At 45.3% G+C, this 21635-nt stretch overlaps 2 protein-coding genes across 3 annotated transcripts in view; one reads left to right on the top strand and one right to left on the bottom strand.

Annotated features, from left to right (window-relative positions):
• MTOR (mechanistic target of rapamycin kinase) overlaps positions 1-21635 on the top strand; it is a 104779-nt gene that overhangs the window by 22706 nt on the left and 60438 nt on the right. For both annotated transcript variants that reach the window (XM_044996177.1, XM_044996176.1), the window contains 5 exons: positions 164-256; positions 1059-1205; positions 2462-2604; positions 5368-5530; positions 5635-5780. In XM_044996177.1, the coding sequence (XP_044852112.1) occupies positions 164-256; positions 1059-1205; positions 2462-2604; positions 5368-5530; positions 5635-5780 (692 nt within the window). The remainder of the gene's footprint in view (positions 1-163; positions 257-1058; positions 1206-2461; positions 2605-5367; positions 5531-5634; positions 5781-21635) is intronic.
• Positions 11194-19545, bottom strand: ANGPTL7 (angiopoietin like 7). Its single transcript, XM_044996178.1, has 5 exons — positions 18987-19545; positions 16121-16221; positions 15558-15752; positions 14394-14592; positions 11194-13250 (listed from the first exon to the last, which is right to left on the bottom strand). The coding sequence occupies exons 1-5, from the start codon at positions 19363-19365 to the stop codon at positions 13081-13083; spliced, it is 1044 nt and encodes a 347-aa protein (XP_044852113.1). The 5' UTR covers positions 19366-19545; the 3' UTR covers positions 11194-13080.

Here is a 21635-nt window from a genome sequence, read left to right as displayed (position 1 = left end):
TCTCCCCTGCCCCCCCCCAATGGCTTTTGGTAGCATGTGTTTTTCAAATCAAGCTCTTTCAGATTCTGCTTCTAGCTGGTCAGTGAATTGAAGATGGAATCGTGGGTATATTTTAGTCTTGGTGAAACTGACTAACTGGCTTTTGACTCCGTCTCCCATACAGTATCAGATTTTTATCCCAATGGTGAACAAGGTCCTGATGCGTCATCGAATAAACCACCAGCGGTATGATGTTCTCATCTGCAGGATTGTGAAGGTTAGTTGGCTTGTATGAATGCAGCCAGGTGTGTAGAATCGGATTCAGGTAGGTTCAGTACTGAAGCTACTGCAGCAGAAGACTCGTGTAGGCTTCTCGCTGTTGCATGCAGAGTAACAGTTTCCATGTTCTGAGTAGCAGAAATAATATAGTTGGGTATTTTGGGACTGAAACTGGAAAACGTATTTGCCTTGTAAAACTTGGGCTCCCCATAGAAAAGTCTCTGAACTGTCTAGGAGGAATCTATAATAGTAGTTTGTGTCTTTCCTTCTCTCTCATGTATCTTCTTCACCATTTCCACCCTAGGACCAAGGAAGGATTCCCCTGCTCAAGCCCAATGTACTACAGCAGGTCCCATAGTTCATAAGTCAGGAACTGCTCCGTATTTCTCAACATAATTCCATTGTTATGTCCTCTCCTGGTCACTAGCACAATGTCTTTCTGCAGCTCTCACCGAGACAACTGGACACTGATTTGTGGCGTATTATTCCACAGTGGTGTGACTGAGTTTAGCTTCTCCGTCCTCCAATGTTGGGAGCCAAGATTTCTTGGCAGCTAGTGCTGATGGGAATGGGATGACCTGAGCTCACAGATGCCAAAGATGTAATATGTTGTTGTGAAAGATCATCCCCCTACCCCAAATTGAGCTTAACAGTTGAGAACTTCTTGAGTTTCCTTTCACCCAGACAGATAGCCTTGAGCAGAAAGTGGGAGGGGAGAGGTAGGGAGGGAAGGGCTGTGCACATTAAAGGAAGTCTTAATAGTGGCACACCTGGCCTTCACTCTGAGCCATTGATTGCAGGGCTACACCCTTGCTGACGAAGAGGAGGATCCCCTGATTTATCAGCACCGAATGCTGAGAAGCAACCAGGGAGAGACGCTGACCAGTGGCCCTGTGGAAACAGGACCTATGAAGAAATTACATGTCAGCACCATCAACCTGCAGAAAGTGAGTTACGGATTTCCCGCAGTAGCTTGCTGCAGAATGTGGGGGGCTATTGGTGCCTTGATCAAAGAGTTATGTCTGGAGCATCTGAACATTTCAGGGCTCTACCAGCTGTCAGCCCCAAGAGTAGACTTGTCTAGTGTCAGGGGGCTTCCTTTAGAATTCTAAGCAACTTTGAGGTTCTCTCTTGGTTTTAGAGGATGTCTTGTGAGCAGTTCAGATGCTGGATTAAAAGGGGCCTTGTAGTAACACTGAAGGGCTCTTTCCCCATGTCTGACGTGTTCGCAAGACTCCTTGATTCTGAGGAATGAGCCTTGGAATGGTCTGTCACTTACTTCTGGATTTAACTACTTCAGCTGCATTGGAATGTTTTTTTTCTACCCTCACTGTCCCCAAGCATAGCCCATTGTTAAAGGCAGCTGTGTAAAGTGCCCTCTGTTCCATGTTAGAGAGTTAATGTTCAGATGAACTCCCTGTGGTGCTTTACAGTTCTGTGCGCGGATGCATCTCTGGGTATTGGTACGTGTGAGACTATTTAGACCACAGACAAAGAGTGACTTGGCTCAGAGGGAAATAGCAGGAAAGTATTGACCAGAATGACAATAATGACTTTGATAGGTAGCCCTTTGCTTTAAGTGGTAAGTGCAATGAAGGAACTGGGTTCTACTTAAGACAAGTTCCTGGCTTCCGTTCCACTAACTGCAGTGCTTATCCTCGGCCCCTCTTCCCAACAGGAGGCATTGGAGCGCTTTGGCTGGCCTCTGGATGTTCTCCATCTGCTCTTAGGAGGGCAATAGCACAGTTCTGATTGGCCATGTGAGCACGGTTTGACCATAGGCTAGATTCAAAGGGGTGTGTGTGTGGCACTCCCTCTCCTCAGCAGGATGGGGAGCTGAGTTGACCCTGCAGTTCTAATTCTAGACGCACCTATTAGGTATTTCAAAGCTGGTGCTTAACATTGACATGTGACATCGGGTGTGTTTTGCAAAGGAGAGAGAAGGGCTGCAGGTCTTGCTTGTTAAACATTTGTCGTGCGTGATGGGAACATGCTAGGGTGGGTTGCTTAGAAATGAGGCTGGATTGTTGCAAATGGCCCTGTGGAAGGAGAACCCCGGCAGGGAATAGAAGAACAGATCGTACCAGATGAGATGTAGAGCTATGAAGTCGAAACCTCTCTTGCTGAAGCCTCTTATCCTCTACTTTTGGCTCACCTATTGGCACTGCACTCAGCAGCTGAGCTGTCTTGCTTTCTGCTTCAGGCCTGGGGAGCAGCAAGAAGAGTCTCCAAAGATGACTGGTTGGAATGGCTGCGGCGATTGAGCTTGGAGCTACTGAAAGATTCCTCGTCACCATCCCTGCGCTCTTGCTGGGCCTTGGCTCAGGCCTATAACCCTATGGCCAGGTACAGTCATTCTGTATTTCCTGCCGCTCCTTAATGTGCTTGCAGCAGCAGGCACACGCCAAAAAAAAAATGGTAAGGGAATGGAAACTCACATAAAAGCTGTGGAATTTTACGTAAAGTTACCTATTGCTTGGGCAGGGAATAAAACGGTTGGCATTCCTGATTGGCAGCTCCTCGAGGGGCAGTGTTGAGTGGGAGAATTTTCAAGATACTTCTGTCTACTGCTCTTTCCAGAATAATAGAAGGCAAATAAAAGTGAAGCTGAAAAAACAGGAAAGTAAAAAATCATTTGTAGAGCCCTGCATCTCAGATAAGATTCCTCTGGGTGGAATAAACTGCTCTGATTTAATATCATTGTAACCAGTAGGTCTAAGGTGACTTGGTTTTCGTGAGCAGCCGCTTGTTCATCTCTTCCCTGTGGCACATAATTGTCACTTCAGTGGGCGGGAACCTGACTTTACTGTTGTCTCAAGAGAGCCACTCGTTTCTAGTTTTGCTTTTTTGATAGAAGTGAATTGTAGCACGCATACAATGGAAAGGCTGATAGATTGGCAAAAGTTTGGGGCTTGCTGTATGGGCAGATATTGTGCAAGTGTCATTTACAGCTCTGCAAATGCATCTCAGTTCTGTCCTTTAGTATTTCCCTGCTATTCTAGCCCCACTCCCAGAGTGCCCCCATCTTCCCTCCACCGCATGTGCACACAGAGCTCTGCCCATGCACTTAATCCTCTCTGCAGCAACCCCTGCTAAACCCCAGTTCTGCTCTGTAGTGAGCACAGACTATGTGATAACTTTGTGATGTCAACACATGTCCAGTAAAAATACTAAGTGACATTCTCCCTGCCCCACTAGTTCAGGCTGGAACCCAGATACAGTATTCAGAGCAGAAAGGATAGACATGCTCCCTGCTGTTCCAGTCCACCATCATCATACTGCTTTAAAAGATTTTATTTTTAAAATTTAATCTTGTTGGGCATTTTGTGCTGAAGAAATAAACACAGGAATTTCTCATTCCTGTGCATACCAGAATGAATTGCAGGGCTCTGCACAGAAGGAACATAGTGTTTCAAAACCAGTGCTTAAGCCACTAAGATCTCTTGTGGTCCTGTGGTCTAAGCATAGTGTTTGGAATAACAAGACTCCTTGCAACCACATGTTTTAATCCTGTCTGCATTCGTTCAGTCCTTTGTCCTACTCAGGTACGTAAACTAAGTTCTCTGCAACTTGTGTGTGAGCCTCTTGAGTTAGATCTTCAAAGCAGAGATTCTGTGCATCAAACATCCTGTCGTGCTTTTTCAAAGATCAGGAATCCATCCCCTTGGCCAAAAAACTCCCTCCCCCGCACTGTTGTGCAGCAGGCTGCGTAGGAGCTGGCTGCCGGCTACTGTCCTCCACCCCCAGCGATGACTGCAGTGACTTTTCTACATGTGGTTCGTAAAGCAGGTCGAAAACCTTTGTGCTGAAAGGCACTGTGTAAATGTAAGGTAATATTTAATATAGACAATACCAGGAATTTCAAGAGAACCTTATTTATATTCATTTCATATCCTATTTTCTCTGCATTAAAAATGAATAAAGCAGCTAATTGAGAGAAGGGTACTAAGACAGTGAAAGCAAGAGCCTCCCCAGTGATGCATTTTAGGCTTTTAGTTGAGGTTTAATATGTTCTTGTAGTGTGTCCCCACATAACCTCGCACTTAAAATCAACTACAGAAGAGAAGGCTGAGGTTGCATTTGTCAGGGGCTTTAATCATCTGCTCTCTTGTGAGTCTGGATTCTGATTTCTAGTACCTCAGCAAGATTCTTCTAGCTGTTAAGCTTCATAATGATCCAAGAAATACTTTGATTCTCTACAGAATCCCTTAAATAGTTTCAGCAGCAGGCAGAATGCTGAGGCAGCAAGTGATAAGCCTCATATTGGAGCGCCAATTTTATGTAGAACTCTATCCGAGGATGGTGCAAAGGGTTTGTAAAACCTCTTGTTGGGCCACGGCCTGACGGTCAATCCACTGGACTAGAAAGGACTCCACCCTCACTTTCACTCCCCATCTAAAGACAAAAGTAAAATTACTTAAAATATTCTGGTCCACTAATAATAATAATTGTCTCCAAATATATCCCCAGAGCACATATGAGCATCCTACCTCCCTCTTGGGAAGGGAGACTGAGGCAGAGGTGACTTGTCAAGGCCATGGAGAGAAACTGTCAGATCTGGGATTAGAACTCAGGAGCTCCTGAAGCCTAGTCCTGTGTTCTAAATACTAGTTAGACTGAAATCCTGTCGCGAAATGACCTTATATTTGTATAGTATCTCTCACCCAGATGGTTCTTAAAGTGCATTACAGAAAGATCACTCAACCTATATGCAGTACGGAAATCACTGAGGGTACTACTGAATGTCATTACATCTGGGGTGGAACAGAGTAGATGTTTAGGGCATGGCAGTACTACACAATGGCTTAGGAAAGGCAGTGAAGAATTCCATATCTGCCAAACTTCAAAGGGAATCGAAAGAGGCATAGTGCAGTTATCTGTGTTTGGAATTTGGGAAGGTTAAAATCTCTTATTTAAAAAAAATGCCAGGACATCTTCAGTGACCACAAGTGGCCACGACCTCAGTTTTGTCGTCATGTTGGCTTCCGCATAACTCAACGGTGGCCCTGAGCTGAATGTAGGAGCTCAGCCCACAGCAGAAGAACAGAAGTTGGTTTTACAGTGAATGGTTAATCCCTTCCTCTAATCCTGTTTTCCCTCCATCCTCAGAGATCTCTTCAATGCTGCCTTCGTTTCCTGCTGGTCCGAGCTGAATGAAGACCAACAGGATGAGCTGATCCGAAGCATTGAGTTGGCCCTCACTTCTCAGGACATTGCAGAGGTGACTCAGACCCTGCTGAACTTGGCAGAATTCATGGAGCACAGTGACAAGGTAAAAGAGAGCCCCTCGTTGCGGGATGGGGTGATTATCCTTACATGCTGTCCTCCCTTCCTGTGCACCCACTCGATTTCTGATTCTGACCTGTTCCTCTCCAGGGTCCGTTGCCGTTAAGAGATGATAATGGCATTGTCTTGTTGGGGGAAAGAGCTGCTAAATGCCGTGCCTATGCGAAGGCCCTGCACTACAAAGAGCTGGAGTTTCAGAAGGGCCCCAGCCCAGCTATTCTGGAGTCGCTCATCAGGTAGCGTGACTCTCATCAGTTCTGGTTGTGCCTGATTTCCACCAAACTTCCCCTGCCCTCTGTTGTCATTTACAGTAGACCCACTCCACTCTCAGGCAGCAAAAAGAGCCCTTTGGTGATTTAGAGTGTCGGCCATGGGGTCCAATGTGTAGATTAGCAGATTGTTTGCTTTCAAGGGGGCATTTGTAGCTTGCACACTGGGCACATTCACACCTGTCGAGTTCATTTCTCTTTCTGTGCAGTAAAAATTGTAGTGTGAGCCAGCATCTGGGAGTTGGTTATTTCCCTCTCTCAATGAGCTGTAACCTGCTGAAGTTTTGCAGGTCACAGTTACAGAAGCAGATCAGACAGAGTCCTCTGATGTTCCCTGGTTAGGTGTGAGTCCCCAGGGAGTGGCTGAAATGTAAATGAAAGGTGTTTCTGCACCTTAAAGGAAATACCGTCTGTGAGCCTGAAGCTCAGCAGCTGAGCAGAAAGCTTTTGGGGAAATGAACTTGGCCTTTTTTTGTATCTATTGTTGCAGCTGAGTATTTCAAATTGGGCTAAGCTGGTGTTTATCAGTGAGATGGCAGGAATTACTGAGTTTAAGGAAAAACCACGAATTACGGTGTGTGTCCCCCACTCCACCTCCCCCACAACAAGGGATTTTCAACCTGTCTGATTCTGAAGAGTTTTGATCATGAAATCAAGCACTCCTGGGCGAGTCTGCAGCCAGTCAAAGGGAAATATGCCACAGAAAAGTCTGAATTCCCACCAGTTTGTCCAGCCATCACAATGGATGGTACCTTTTGTGCTCTTAATATTGTTACTTAAATGCCAACATTCACAATTTCATTTGTGATTGTCCTACTGGAATAACCAGTCACTGCATTTTGCAGTGTGGCTGGCATAGTGTTGCTGCACCTTCTGTTTTCCAGGATCATGCCCTGCAAGCCTAGCTTGTGGAGTCCATGTGTGACATCCTGTTGTTTTGTGATGATGTAACGGCCACGCTGTGGGAACATGCCACGGCAGCAGCATCACGGTGGAAGTATCAAATGCCATGATGCAAAAGTTTCTCTCTAGACTAGATGCACCTGCTTCACCCAAACCTCCCATTTACTTGAACGAAAGGCTCCGCCTAAATAATGTAGCTATATTTGCAAACAGTTAATAGAATATTCTTTATACTGGGACATGATACCTTTGCTCATGTTTTTGAAAAGACTGATTAGGAGGAAAGTAAATGGCAATTTATGAACTGCATGGACTCCTGTAGTGTGTTTGGGATTAGCAAATTTTCTGTATAACTTGGCCTGGTTGTAGCAGCAAAAGACATTTCAGTATAACAAGCTAATAAATATCTTTGTAATTGACCCTCCTTGCATCTTAAAATATCATCTGCTGTTGAAATGCCTGAGCTCAAGTACAATGTAAATTCCACAGATCTTGCCAAAGTTCTCTACAGACTTTCTGGTTTTGCTCATATCTCATCCAAAGCTGCTGCTGTAACAGAGCATACCCTAGTGAATTTTTCTTCTGCACTCTTAAGCTTGAATAATTAGAGATACCATTTAAGCTGTTGGTTGGTGAGGAATTTTCCAGAGCACGTGTTCGTTAGTGAGGGGGGAAAAAATCTGCCGCTGCTGCATTACTTTAAAAAGCCATTGTTTATGGACATTTGTTCTGCTGTTCTAGAGGCAGCCAATGAAAAGAGCATTTAGCAGTCACCTGTGCTTTGCTGTATGACTTGACCTTCCTGTGGTATTTTGTATCCTACATTTAGAAAATGCTGCGGTAAAGCTAACTGAATGCTAGGCCAACGCAGATGGCCTATTAAAGAGATGCATACTCTCATGATGAGCAGAGGACTGGGAACCGGGAGCTTTTGTTTATAGCTGATTTGGGCTGGATTTGAACTGGTGAATTAGATTATATTTATATTTGAGCAAAAATATTAGAGGCTTTTGACTCTTTGACTGCAAAGGGCAGTTTCAGGCTGCAGCCTCAGGGTGTGCTCAGCTGTGGAGGGCTGCATTTCTATTCACTGGAGTTGGCTCAGCTTTTCAAAATTCTGCTTGTTCAGCACAAATAATGTCTGTTTTTTGGATGGGCAAATAAAATATCACCTCACAAGGGTGGCAGAAAAGATTTTGTGTCTAGGCTAGTAAAATTTCATGAGAGCTCTGGCTAAAGTATGTTAGCTTGGCAGGGCCAGGCTACCTTTGAAGTGTCTTGAGAATGCACAGCTCTAGAAAGCACCTCCCTGATTTTTTCTCATTTCATATCAGCCCAGACAGCAATAACTTCTAGGTAATATTGTCAAATGCTTTTGTTCCCCAAGGTCCTATTAGCGTCTCATGATTGATGTATTTTTCAGTAGATTTTGCCATTATGCCTAGGATCGGTTGTCTAATTTATAACTACCTGGCTTGCTTTATGTGCTGGAATTGGGGTGGGGGGCCAGCCTTTTGGCCCTCTCCATTCTGGGTCCAGTTTTGTACTGGCTGCAGTTCAGTTGTTGCCAGCTGGCGACAAATTGTCAGCTTGAAAACTGTCAGAAACGACACATCTAAAATGCTAGTGACAAAACCAGAGAGGCTGCAGCTTTTATTGCTGTAGCAGGAAGGCTCGGCAGGGCCCTGACTGTCTGTGATTTCCATTCTCAGAGCACGGACACGTCTTTCTCCATTAGGACTCTAAAGGCTGACTCCGGAGGACTGGGTACAGAGAGAGGCCGGATGAAATGTTGTGCACTCTCAGGTCACACCCTCCAAGCTGTCTGAAATTCCTGACGTGGTTAACCGTGGCTTTTTAAAAAAAAAAAAAAGTTTAAAACTAAAGTTTCAGGGCCCTAGATAAATACAGAGGGGAGATGTGTGGAATTCCCCAAATAAGCACCACTTCTCCCCCTTGTGTACCACCAAGCCTGCTGTGTAGCATGTGTCCTGGCTCTGTAACCAAAGATTGACACACCTTGCTTGAAACAAACTCCCTGAAATCACAGCTTCAGATCCTAGATGGGTTAACTTGGTCCATCTACCTTATGAGGGGGATAAGTTAATTGGGTAGGGCAGATGGAGAGTCTCTTAGACAAGATCTTGCAAACAGACCTCTTGTCTGCACTGCAGGAATATTAAAAGTCCCATGGCACTATTTGTAAGTGGTATAATTTGGAGGCCAAAATCTGTTCTCACCTCCCAGAAAATTGCTGTGCCGTGTGCTGTCCACTGGTTGGTGCCACCTTCCACAGATGGCTGTGTTTCTGCAGGGCTGTTTGAATATAGCTTGTGAAGTACTTTGGGAGCATTCAGGCTCGAAGGCACTATAACTGTAGGTGGTTATAAAACACCTAGGGATTTATGGCTCTGGAGCAAGATGTAGTGAGGTGCCAGTGGCAGGCCCTTTGTGATGAGTAGGGAAGAAATAGCTGTACTATAGTGGTGAATACTATGGAGTTGTCTCTGATAGAGCTGTAAGGGAAAAGAGGGACAGGTGGCAAGCTGGTGCAAATTCTTTCAAATGCAAATTAGTCAGTGCCATTGCAGCACCAGCTTTGCAGGTGTTGTGGCCATCTTGCTCTGCGGTGGTGGTCATGGCACCTCCAAGAGGAGGTCACACAAAAACCCCAGCTTCTTTTTGCCTTTCAAAACCGTTCCTGAAGCAGCAAAGACTTCCCCTTGCATGTCCACTCAGTTTATCCCTCTCCACTCTTAGAGATGTTAGCGTGATCGGTGTCTGCTCCTGCATTCCGACCTCCTCCTTGTTTGTGGTTAATGTGACTTTGCTTGGCCTTCTAATATGTCTCTTCTGGCTGTTCATTGTATTTGAACTGTCTGTCCAGTGCCTTGAGTGCTGCTTTGGGAGTGGGAGGATGAAGACTTCCTGAACATTTCAGGAGTCAAGGCTCTTTTGGTGAAGAAATAACCAGAGTTGGACCAGGCTTGGAGGTGCAGCTTTGGGGTGAGCATCATGGCTCTTGTCCTCTAGGTGGAAAATGCTGTTGTGGCAGATTGGGGTGGGCAGAGTGATTCAGCAACGCTCGGGGCTCTGGCTGCAACCTGAGTTTTGTGCCTTGCCTCAAAATGGAAGGCAAAGTAGAATAAGCATAATGCAAAATGATTTGCACCAGCCTTCTGTTCCCAATAGCGAAGTAGTGGGCCTTCCAGCCTCCCTACCTGCTGTGTACACCTGGCCATGTGTGCTATTATAAGTTACTTCCCAGAGAATGGCCAGGATTTGAGTCACAACTTAGTAGCACGTCCCGCCGCTTTCTTATTTTTCCTTCCTAGCTTGTGTATGAGCTTGATTCAGCTGTTGAGAGATTCAAATTACTAAAGTTGTCAAGTGTACTGCTCCCAGCCCGTCAAACAATCATTTCAATTTGAAATGTGGACGTTCCTGTGAAAGGATCTTTCCCTGGGGATACGTAACTCTTTGTTAATCAGTGAATGCAAGCTCCCTGCCTGCCTGCCTGGCTCACTGAAATCCATAACTAATTTATTCACTTGCTTCCTATTCTTTGTGCTGAGGCTGAGTCCTACAACTGGAGTCTTGGTTTTAAAGACTCCAGCACTCGTGTAGAGCAGCATCTGCCTTTGCAACCGTGTTCAGGTCATTGTCTGAAACAAGGAGCTGAGCTCTTCTATTCCCTGGGGAGAATCAGAGACAAGGACACACGCATGAGCAAGTTTCTTACTGCACTTTGTTAAATCTTCTTTCAAGACATCACTCGAGTGGGGAGATGAGGGAAATAAATTGTTGTAGGGCTTTAGGTGGGACAGAAAGGTACAAGTCTGCAATATGCTATTAAACAATTATTCTTTTAAAGGAACTTACTGTTTTCCTATATGGGCGAGCAATATATAGCACATTGTGAATGCTACTGTAATCAGAATGATAAAGGATAGCAGGACTCAAAGCTACAGATTCCTCGTATGTTAGAATTCCACATTGGCTTGGACTAAGAGGGATGTTTCCCTTTGAATTGGTATATGCAGCCTCTCTCCCTCTTGAATCAATGTATGAAGTTCTCTGTGGTGTGAGGAAGGGCACAGCCTCTCGAACAAGTTGCTTTGGTCTTTATACGATGGATTGTTAAGCTCTCTGAAGATGCTTGCTTTTAGATTTATGCTTTCACCTTTGTTTACTTTACAGATATTTGCTTCTGTGCAGCATGCTGTGCTGTTTTTGCCTTCTCTGCAATACGCTTTCATCCCTTCGCCTCTGTTGCATCCCCTAGGATGCTTCAGAACTTGCTGTATTCCCCTTTCCTGACCTTAATCCCTCTGTCTGTGTGAGTGTTTGTATCAAACAGCAGGTTAAGGAACAAGACTTGAAGAAAACAGGCTTAAAAATGAGAGACTTTATTACAGAAATGGAAAAGTTTGGTATAAAAAAAATCCATTGCACAGACTGCATATTTGTATACAACGCTGTTCCAATGTACGGTATGAATAGTCAACATATATAAGGCATTTCCCAGGAAACCTTTATCTCCCGTTCCGCAGAAGACAGAAAATTTTAAATTAGGCTCAAGCTTTGTTTTTGTAAAGTGAATAAAAATAGATATATTAACTATAACTGTCTTTTTCTACATATTCAAGCAACGGTGTGGCTGCCCTTTTTAACAATCTTTTTCAAGACACTCTTAGGTAAGGAAATGGAATGTGCTGGTTTTCAACGTGGAACCTTTAGGCAGTGCTAACAAAAAATAACCCTCCAAAACAAACCTGGAAATTCCCGGGTATGGCATCCCACCAGCAAGGGAGGATTTTTGTAGGTTTCTAATTTCCCTTGGCACTTGAGGATTCCCTGGCTTCCGTGAAAGCTCTGCTCCCAGATGCATTGCTTTGAACGTTCAATACTGTAATGAAAGGAATAACATGGTCCTTTTCTCCCACCCCACCCCTGACATGTGGGCAGCATGGCGAAATTTACTAGGTGCCTGTATTTTGCCTTTCTCTAAAGCATCGAATACTGGTCACAGCTGGTGGCAATAGAGCTTTCTTCATGGACCAGAGGTCTGATACAAGGTGAATAATCCTATGCTTGTAAACCATAAAGCAGAGTGTTAAATATTTCCCACATCTGGATTCTCTTTTAAGTAAAAACAGAAAGTTAAAAGCAGGTGGAAGTTCAGGATCAAGCATTATAAAATAGAGATTCGATGGAATAAAGCTTTAAATACAACTTGGGTTCCAGTGACAACACAGACCACTCGAGATTGCTTCTCTTAGTGCGTAATATTATCCAGGATCCTTTGCTGTATTAGAGCCACACATCATCTCAGTATTATTTGATCCCTTGTTTACTAGCACTTCCATTAACCTGCCTTTTTCCAGTTAAACATTAAAAGCCCTCCACCCCACCCCTTGTGTTTTGGAATACAGTGTCAATGTTAAAAGGCTTCTGGCTGTTTGCTCCCTGTTCGCTCCTGGTCTTGCTGATAGTGTGATGAGGTGGCACAAAATGGGCCTTCTGTGTTCCAAGAGGAACACTAGTAACGTTGCAAATCAGTTCATTGTAGCTCAGAGAGTTGCATCCCAGTCCCTCATGTGCTTTCTAGTATAGATCTCCCAGCTCCACGTAGCCTAGAGCAGATGGGACTTGAGGTCTCTCCCTGGGAGTACAGTCTTACATGGGTGTTTTCCTGTGACTAGTGGCTGGAAGGCGGTGATGAGACTTCAGGAAAGAGCAGGTGCAACATGCAATTGCCTAAAGTCTCAACCTAGCTTTTCCTACGTGGGGAGAATGGGCCAATTAACATGCACTAGAGGAACATCTCATTGTGGATATTTCTAAGGTGTTCGAAGGGTTTGAAATAAAAGCCCCGTTCCTCTGTTTCTTGGGTCTTGGTAGAAACTCTCTTCCTTGGCAAGATTTGTATTCACCCTCAATGAATCTAAACACGGCAGAGATGGCGAAAAGGAGGGTAAAAGCTGAATTTTTCCTAAACTCTAACTGGTCAAACAATAAGGCAACCCTGTAAATCCCAGTGCTAGTGTAACCACACCATATGCTTCCTGAAGATGCTGCTCCTGCAGGATGTGCCTATTCTAACATAGTATGTATCCTGTTGTGGGGGAGAGTGCCTTGAGAGAAGAGAACTGGGCTGAGCCATAGTAATGTTGATACCTTTCCTCTCTCCCGAGTCTGCCTCAGAACTAATGTGTGATGCATAGTCAGTGTATGTAGCCCTTGCGTTTGCACACTTTCTAGATGAAGTTAAACCATTTCAGTGGCTGGTTATGAGATTCCAGGATGTTTCCCCTCAGTGCAGCAATGTCACCGTAGCTTTCCAGTTGAGTGTTGCTTCCCCCTAGGGTTTGAAATCCTCTGGGCGGATCTTCATCTCGACTCTTTTCAGAGAGTAGGTTGAGCCGTGCCAGCCGTACCAGGTGATTCCATCCATGTTTTTGGTGTGTTCCCCTTTGCGGTAGTAAACCCCATTCAGGTTGGAATCTGTGCAGCAGCTGTACCAGTATCCACCTTGCAGGAAACAAACAGAGAAAGCCTTTGTCTACCATTTAGTTAACAGTGACATTCTGTGTTCATGAAGTGAACAATTTTCCTTCTGCAGGGAAGGAGTGGGAGAGGAGCTAGGGTGCAGAATTCATTCTGGGAGCCTGTGACCTTGGCAGCTGTCATTACATTGGGACAGGAGCTAAATTCAAGACACACTGTCTGGTGAGCCCTTCTTTGGAGAGTTCAGAGATGCAGTGAACAGGGCAAATCACCAAGATGATGTAGCCAAATAAGCCCAGTGTCTTTGATAAAGTTCTTGTCTGAGGCACTTGATGCACCTTTGAAAGTTTCATCTCCATTTCTTCCCTCTCTCCCTCTTTGAAAACAAAAGGTCAGCAGAAAACACTGTTTAGTGTTCTTAGCTGGTTGGCTCTAGTATGCATCTGAATGCAATTTGTCCAAGGGTTTACTTTGCAACTAAGGCAACAGTAAAGTAGAACAGCTGAATTCAGAAACTTTTCCCTTAGGGGCTATAATTGCCTAGAGAGGTGAAGCTTATCCCTCTACATATTGGGGCTGTATTAAGAAATTTAAAATAAAAGAGTGAGTTCAGAAGCACTCAGTTACCTTGGTGATGAGCACAGTATAAAAAGCTGAATAGAATATTCCATCCAGAGGCTCTCATTACAACACGAATAGAGCAGAGCTCAAAGTGCATGAACCTCCAGATGAAAATAATTCTACAAGTCACTGCAGCCCATATTTTATATCTAATCTCACATTTGTTTAGTACCTTCCATCTATAACTGAATATAAAAAATACACAGAGATAATCTCACCCACCTCTGGGATAGCCAAGCAGATAGTTGATGCACAGTACACTTAACTGTGTAGTGATCCCATTGCACTCCTGTGGAAAGTGCAGTGGGATCACTAATGTCTATAACACACATTATGGCTCTGAGTAGATCCCGTTTCAATTCTTAGATTGTCCAGATAACTGACATATGCATATTCCAGAAACACTCATCAGTTCACTGATCTGCCATCAGAATGTTAACAACTTAAAACAATTGATTAGTCTCACTCTGTAACCGTGATGCCATCCCTATGTTGCATAGCGTGGTTCATTCAAACACTTGCAGAGGAGGATTCTGTGTGCCTTACCTTTACGGAGCGCGGCACAGTCATCCACGCACTTGTCGTTGTCCTTGTCCTTGGTGCTGAAGGCTGTGTTGTTGTGGTACCTTAGGGAGTCATGCCCTGTGTTGCCGGTGTAGTTCCCCAGGAAAAGGCGGTAGCTATTCATCGCGTTGCTCAGGGTGAACTGGTTATATTGTGCGTAGCGGATGTTGCCTTCCCAGTCCTGCCACAGGATTAGAGGGGTGAAGAGGAAACAGATTCTGTTTTTAAATAAAATAAAAATACTAGGCAGACTTTGGCAGCTGTGTTTACCTGGGATGCACGTTAGCTGAGTTTTCAATAGTTAATTTCTCTTTTAAAATAGAGACTACAGACTAGACTGCAGGAACTCCACTATGGCAAACGAGAATGAACACATTTTCACTTAGCATAGCAGGCTGGTGAATTACCAAGGCATCTTGTTTGCTAGGTGGTCTGCGTTGACATTAAGTTCTATACGCAGAAATCTGGTACACTTCCCTTCCATCCTACAGTCTTATCTTAAATGTGAACTAACTCAAGTTGGTTTTTCAGGGAGTGGCGTTTAGATTCTCTGGAAGCCCCACAAACCACCATTTTGTCCATTACCCCATGCCCATCTCTCAAAGCCCTACACTTACAGCTGCCGTTCTTCCAGTCATGACCTGGACTGATTAATAAGTCGCCAGCCATTAACAGACTGGAGAAGTTGCTGCCGGGCAATGCAAAGCACTCCTTCCTCCCCGCGTGCTGTCTCTGCAACACTCCTGCCCAAAGGAGTGAGCTGGAGTCCCTCCAACCTGTAGTTGGGCATCCCTGTGGATCTTTAAATCCCTAAAAGATGGTCAGCAGCATAATCCCTCCACCCTGGGCTATGACCTTGTTCACCTCAGTGATGGGCAAAATTCACCTGAGAATCCTTTAGTCTGTGGCTCACCCAAGATCCAATCTGTAGCCCCATGAAAGTTCTGTTACGCTGATAGTAAACACTGGGGAATATGCTTCTGTCGTGCCCCTAATGTTGCTGCCATGTCTCTCTCGCATTAGTCTCTCGACTCTAAATATGCGAGTCCTTTAGCCCTCCATCGCTGTTAGGAGATTGCACTTTCTACCAAAGAACCACTGTGCACTAGAAGCTTTTGCTGCTGGAAGCGAGAACCTGTGAATTACCTCCAGCTCTACTCGCAGCAGGGTCGGGCGTCTGGAGAGCCGATAGATATTTTCATTCCCTAGCCAGAAATCTCCCCGGATATTGCCAAATCCTTCCTTGTATTGTTTCCAATCTCTGTTGAAAGAGATCAGGCCAACTTTGCGCCTCTGGATGATGGTCCAGCCACCACCGTCTGTCTCCATGTCACAATACACCTGTAGCAAGAGAGGATGCAGTACTAACCAATCAGCAGGGTTACAGGGTCCCACTTCCGATTTCATTGTATACAAGATCAGGAAGCAGGGCAGGACACTCTCTGCACCAAACCTCATCTGTCAAGGGAGTTTGTTGGTTTGTGCAAAGAGACACGAAAACCTGATTTGCCCTGAGCTTTTCTCTCTCCAATATACCCTTTCCATCCCTACTATATAAGATTCTGTAGGGATTTTAAATGTAATATGCCATCTCCCTCCCTCCGACACTGTAAAAACTGGACTTCACTCTAAGTGTTTTCCAACTGTACAGTATTGAGGAAGCTCTGCTAGAACCGAAGGCATGCGCTGTGTATGCACAGCATTCTTACCTCTACGTCAGGGCTCCCCAAGAATTCATCTGGAGGCAGCTTGTAAACACCGGAGATTCTGTAATTCTTCTGGTAAAGGGATGAGCAGTCGTAGACAGCATCTACTTGAATCAAACACAGGAAGTAAGATGCTGAGCAGGAGAAGGACCCACCTACTGCGGGTGTGTGTCCTCGAAGGCTTGAGATAAACATTCAAAGGGGCCATTTTGTTGCATCTCCAGTGAAGTGCGAAAGGGTGGAGAAAAATCTGCCTGGGGTGTGATGTGTGCATGGAACAGTGTAGCTTTGATCAGTGCCTGGGGCTGCTCAACTCTAGATGAGCTGTATGGCAGCGGTATTGGTGCTGGTCAGGTTTGCATGTGAGAGAGAGAGGCGGCAGCACTGGAACATGAGGTGCTTTCTGTGGGATGTGGGATTTCTAAGCCTTTTGTCTTCAGCCCCCAAACAGAAAATACTCCTCATAGGAACTGGAAAGCCCATGAAATGAGACGGCACTTGTTAAAAATGAGAGAGATGATCAGGCTGGTGCTGGGTGGGTGGTTATGAGCCTTGAAGCAAATTGCAAAGCCCCATTGCATGTCTAGGGCTAGGTACAGTATTTGCAGATGCTGAAATAATCCATTACTACAACTGGAGGAAATACTTTTGTGTGCTTTAAAATATCTTTCCACTACGCAAATGAAGATTTAACCCTTTCTGTGGCTGCTTAGCACAATACGATAGCATTAAAATTCTAGCACCCAGGAAAGAATGCTGAATGTAATTTAGTCATCTCTGGCTTGGTTATAAAATGTACAAGGAAGTGGCTTTGTGCTTGGCTCTGGGGGGGGGGCTGCGTTAGCACTTTACAGCATGCAGTCTTGTCTCTCTTCTCCCACCCATCAGGAGGTGGGGGTACTTTGAAAGCAGCACTTTTGAGAGGGAGGAAGTGCCAGGGGCTCAATAGCGACGCCTCTGGCCTGCTCTGAAGTGAATCTGTGGGGGGCTCCTTGTGCCTGAAGCCCTTGTGTGGTGGCCACAGTTTCGGGGCGCAGATGATGGTAGGGTGAGGGAGACTAAAATGGGGCAGCTCTGAAGAGCTCTATTCTGGATCTGGGGAGGAAAGGGCTAAGCGTGAAGGACAGAGATGCTGTGCTATACAAGGAAACAAATGGCTTGTGTGTGTAACTAGCAGAATCAGAACAGCGTCCATTATCTGTTACCTTTATAGCCTCCTAACCTCTTACTGTAGTGCGCAAAGCTCCAGCCTTCACAGCCATCTCTGTTTTGTATGAAAATTACCAGCGTGAATAAAATGTCCCTTCATACACAGGTCCCTGCCTGACAGAAAGGCAAGATCAGCCGCCTGTGCTGATCATGCGGTTGGGCAGATGAGCTGAGTTTGTGAATAAAACACATTGCGCGATAGTTTCTGTATCACAGTTTGCGATGGCGGGGATGGCATTTAGCTCATCTGAATCTCAGCCTTGCCAGCCCCCCTTCCTCTCTGGATAGGAGCCGATTGAGGGTAGGTGGTGCACACGGGAGGGGAGAGAAGCTAGCTGGGGTGAGGATTCATCCCTCCTGACGGTTTTTTCAGCATACTGCAGGGTGAATGACTTTCACCTGGTGGCATGAATTCCCTGCATCTGGCTGCTCAAGTCCCTACTTGGCTGGCTTTCTCTGTGTGCTGCTTTATTTTACAAAACCACATTGCGGCGTTACTATACCCCTGATGAGACTCATTACAGTAAAACACTTCTGTTTATTTAAGACGATAGAAATAGTGAGCAGTGTTTCCAAACTAATGACATTAAACCTTTTCCTTAAGCAGAACTTAGTAAACACTGGTGGTTTGAGATTTTCTTTTTTTTTTTCCCATTGTAAAACAGACCCAGAATTAAGGGGTTTAGCACATACAACCACTCCAGGCAATAGTAGTCTTTAGAAGGAATTTTAACCTTGTTGGAATGGGTTCCCTTTGGAGTAGACTTTCCTCAGCAAATCCAAAGCAAATGTGCTGTGAAACTTTCCTGCAGCACTATACCAGAGAAGGAGGGAGAATTTTAAACTATTGAAATGTTTGTGTTATATCAGGGATTTTGCATAATCTACACCCTTGGATTTCTGAGAATTATTATTCAAAAGATGTCTTTTTTTTTTTTTATTCTGGATCAGACAGGCATAAAGATGGTGTTGCATCTGCAATGGTGGTTAGAAGTGCCTCCAGTTGTTTAAGCAGCAAAGAATCCTGTGGCACCTTATAGACTAACAGACGTTTTGCAGCATGAGCTTTCGTGGGTGAATACCCACTTCTTCTGACTTGCATCCGAAGAAGTGGGTATTCACCCACGAAAGCTCATGCTGCAAAACGTCTGTTAGTCTATAAGGTGCCACAGGATTCTTTGCTGCTTCTACAGAACCAGACTAACACGGCTACCCCTCTGATACTTGACTCCAGTTGTTTAACTAAACCTTGATCCCCTACCAGTGTTCTGGATGATGTGGGCATATTATTGCTAGAGGTTTTCCCACACAAACTGACTGCCTCTTTATTCAGATTGGGATCATAGTACTTTGGGGCATGGGGGGGGGTATTAAATGAGTCCATCTCACTGCAATTGCAGGATCTGTTCTGCTCCCCCAACCCTTAACAGAGAGCATATCTGATAGTAAACTGCGAACTGGATCTGTGGATTTCTGGCCAAATAAACCTAGCAGCTTTTTGCGCTGTTGTGTCTGCAGAAGTGCACTGGGTAGACTGGCATTCAGTAGGCACAGTCATCAGCTGTGTTAATGGGACATGCTAGCATAGGTTAAAAGTTGGTGGTTAGTTGGGGTTCTGCATTAAGAGGCGCATCTGGGAGCTTAGAGGCTCCGTCCTTACCAGCTGAGGTTTGTGTGACCGTCTGGGCTGCCTGCAGCTGCATGATGTCTATCTGGCTGTTAATTTCGGAGTACTTGCTCTCGGCATCGATGAGCCGGGACTCCATCTGCTTGGTGCTCCCTTCCAGCTCCATCACCTGCATAACCACATTCACCCAGTCGTCTTCCTGCTTCTTGCTCAGCGCCCCCAGCATGGTGCTCAGGTTGGCTATCTGCAGCTTGAGGTCTTTCATCTCATCGCAGCAGCCCATCAGTTTGGGCTGGGTGTTCCCGCTGGTCGTTCTCCTCTTGGGAGGCTTCTGCAGCCACGCTGGGTAGATGGCCAAGGACAAGGTGATAACACAGAGCCATGCCAGTTGCATAGAGACTTTCACTGGCATTTTCACTCTCAGCAGTGAGAACTCCTGAGTTCTCTGGCTGAGTCCACTGCAGATGCTGTGAGCGCAGCAGGGGCACGTATGAAACTCTTCTGAAAGTGCTACAGCACGCTGGTGCCCTAACTCTGTTTCTCTCCCCCCCTCTCTCAGTGAAGGTGGAGTCTAAAGGGGACTTCTGCAGCCCTTTCCTGTAGGAGTCTGTGCACTCTGGAAGTCTCTATCTCTCAGCATCTTAAATATCTTTTCTCCTATGTACCTCCACCCCCCTGCAGCCGCACACAGCATTCTAGCCCCTCCCAGCTAATCTGTTCATATCAAGTGCCTACGGGCTGAAATCAACACAGACTTAGGCCAAAAAAGGGGTGGGAAGGAGACTTCCCTCCACTCACCTGTGCCCTGTCGGGTGGGAGAGAGGGCTAGGAATTCATGGGAGTTTCCATTTGGGTTTTAGCCCTTTCGGTGACTAAGTCTGGCACGTCAGAGAACATAACAGCATTGGAGGTCCAGGACATGAGAGGGATGATCTCTAACAGGGATGATTTTGTAGCAATTTGAACAAGGTGACTTCTGTGGGCAGTGCTCCTAGCTTTGACAGTCCGATTTGAAGTATTCCCCAGGAGCTGTATCTCTTGGGTGCTTTTCCGTTTTGATTTGGTGCAGAGACCATTTAGCCATTTCATCCCATAAACAGCTAATCCTCCTCTCTCTAGAGGATCTGTTGTTCCTGGAGTATGTGTCTTGTTGGATTTGGAACTGCTCACTTTAGAGAGGAGATGACTAAGAGGGAGTATAGAATGGTGACTATAGAGCAGGTAAATCATATGCCTCTTTTTACCCTTTCTCATAATACAAGAACATGGGACATTCTGTAACATCGAAAAGCAGCAAATTTAACACCGACAAAAGGAAATGCATTTAATTAACCCGGTGAGCTGATACTGAGGCCAGAATTCGAACAGGTTTTTGAAAAAGAATTAGACATTTATGTGGATAATTAGAGCATCCACAGTTTTATGTATAATATAGGATTAAAAATAATCGTATTAAACCCTCATAGTTCAGGACATAAACCCGGAGAAACTTTCCCTATGGTAGATTATTCTGTAACTGTCGTCCACAAGGATTGTTATGCCTTCCTCTGAAGCCTCTGTCCTGGCTGCTGTTGGAGGCAGGATAAGGGAATAGATGGAGCAAGGGCTTGATTCAGTCTGGCTGCTCCGATGGTAAATGTCATGGATGCCTGTTTTTTAAAAAAAATCAATTAATCTCGCTTCTGCCTGGTAGGAAGAAAGTGCGAAAGACACAATTAAGCCATCTTGTTCCACATGGAAGTCACTCACTGGTCTAAAAAGGAACTAGGATACATGGTGATAAGGTTTTAATTAGGTTAATTGATTTTACTAGTCCCTCATGCACCTTGGACCTATGGAAACATAACTTGCTCCAGCACTCAGCTTTTACTCCTCAGCCTTGTTAAACTTACTGCTAGATGTTTTGTTTGTAGGGACGGATGAACGTGCCAGCCAGCTAGTAACCTTTCAGCAAAGCAGCAGTGGTGTCCTGGCAGGGTTCAGAAAAGTGGGAAGATGAAAGCATCAGAGCGTTTGCAAAGATGAAGCATGGTGAGACATTGCTTCAGACGCCGTATTTCCCAGGGGAGAGAGGAGAGCAGGGTAGAGATCTCTGAGCATGTAGCACGGGTGTCTTGGTGGCTGACCCCTCCTGTGTGCTGTGCTCAGGGCACACCCCTGCCATCTGAGGCATTAGCAGGCAAAGCTCCCACATGTTTCCAGTGACCTGAGATGCCACCAGACTCCGTCAGTCAGGAGTGACAGGTGTTTTTGTTTGAAAGTACAGCAGCTCCCTCTCCTGTTGCTTGTTTTCTGTTGCTGACATTTCAAGAACCTTCCATAGCAAAATTGTGTTTTATACCACAAACCAGCATGTGCCCCACACACAGACTAAAAGCCTGACCTTTTTGTTCTGCATGTAATCCTGTCTGAGCCCTCTTCTAGCCAGAGTTTGTCTTTCCCTGGGGGCAAATTCTTGTCAGGCTGCATGTGACGAGAAACATGTTTTTGTCAAAAACAGAGACCAATAGTGGAGTAAGCTGGGTTCTTGTTTCTCTCCCCCCCCACAAAAAAAAAAAAGCATACTCCCACTTGTGTCCCTGCTGTGGTCAAATCCTTGGCGTTCTTTTGAAATTCTAACAGCCTCCTTGATTTTTTCTAAGCAGTTTTGAAAGCTGATCAGCGGTGCTCGGTCCTAAAATA

The sequence above is a fragment of the Mauremys mutica genome, chromosome 21 (assembly GCF_020497125.1).
Source record: "Mauremys mutica isolate MM-2020 ecotype Southern chromosome 21, ASM2049712v1, whole genome shotgun sequence".
In the NCBI taxonomy this organism is placed as follows: domain Eukaryota; kingdom Metazoa; phylum Chordata; order Testudines; family Geoemydidae; genus Mauremys; species Mauremys mutica.
The sequence above is the reverse complement of the archived record's forward strand: the minus strand, read 5'-3'. Positions and strand labels throughout refer to the sequence as shown.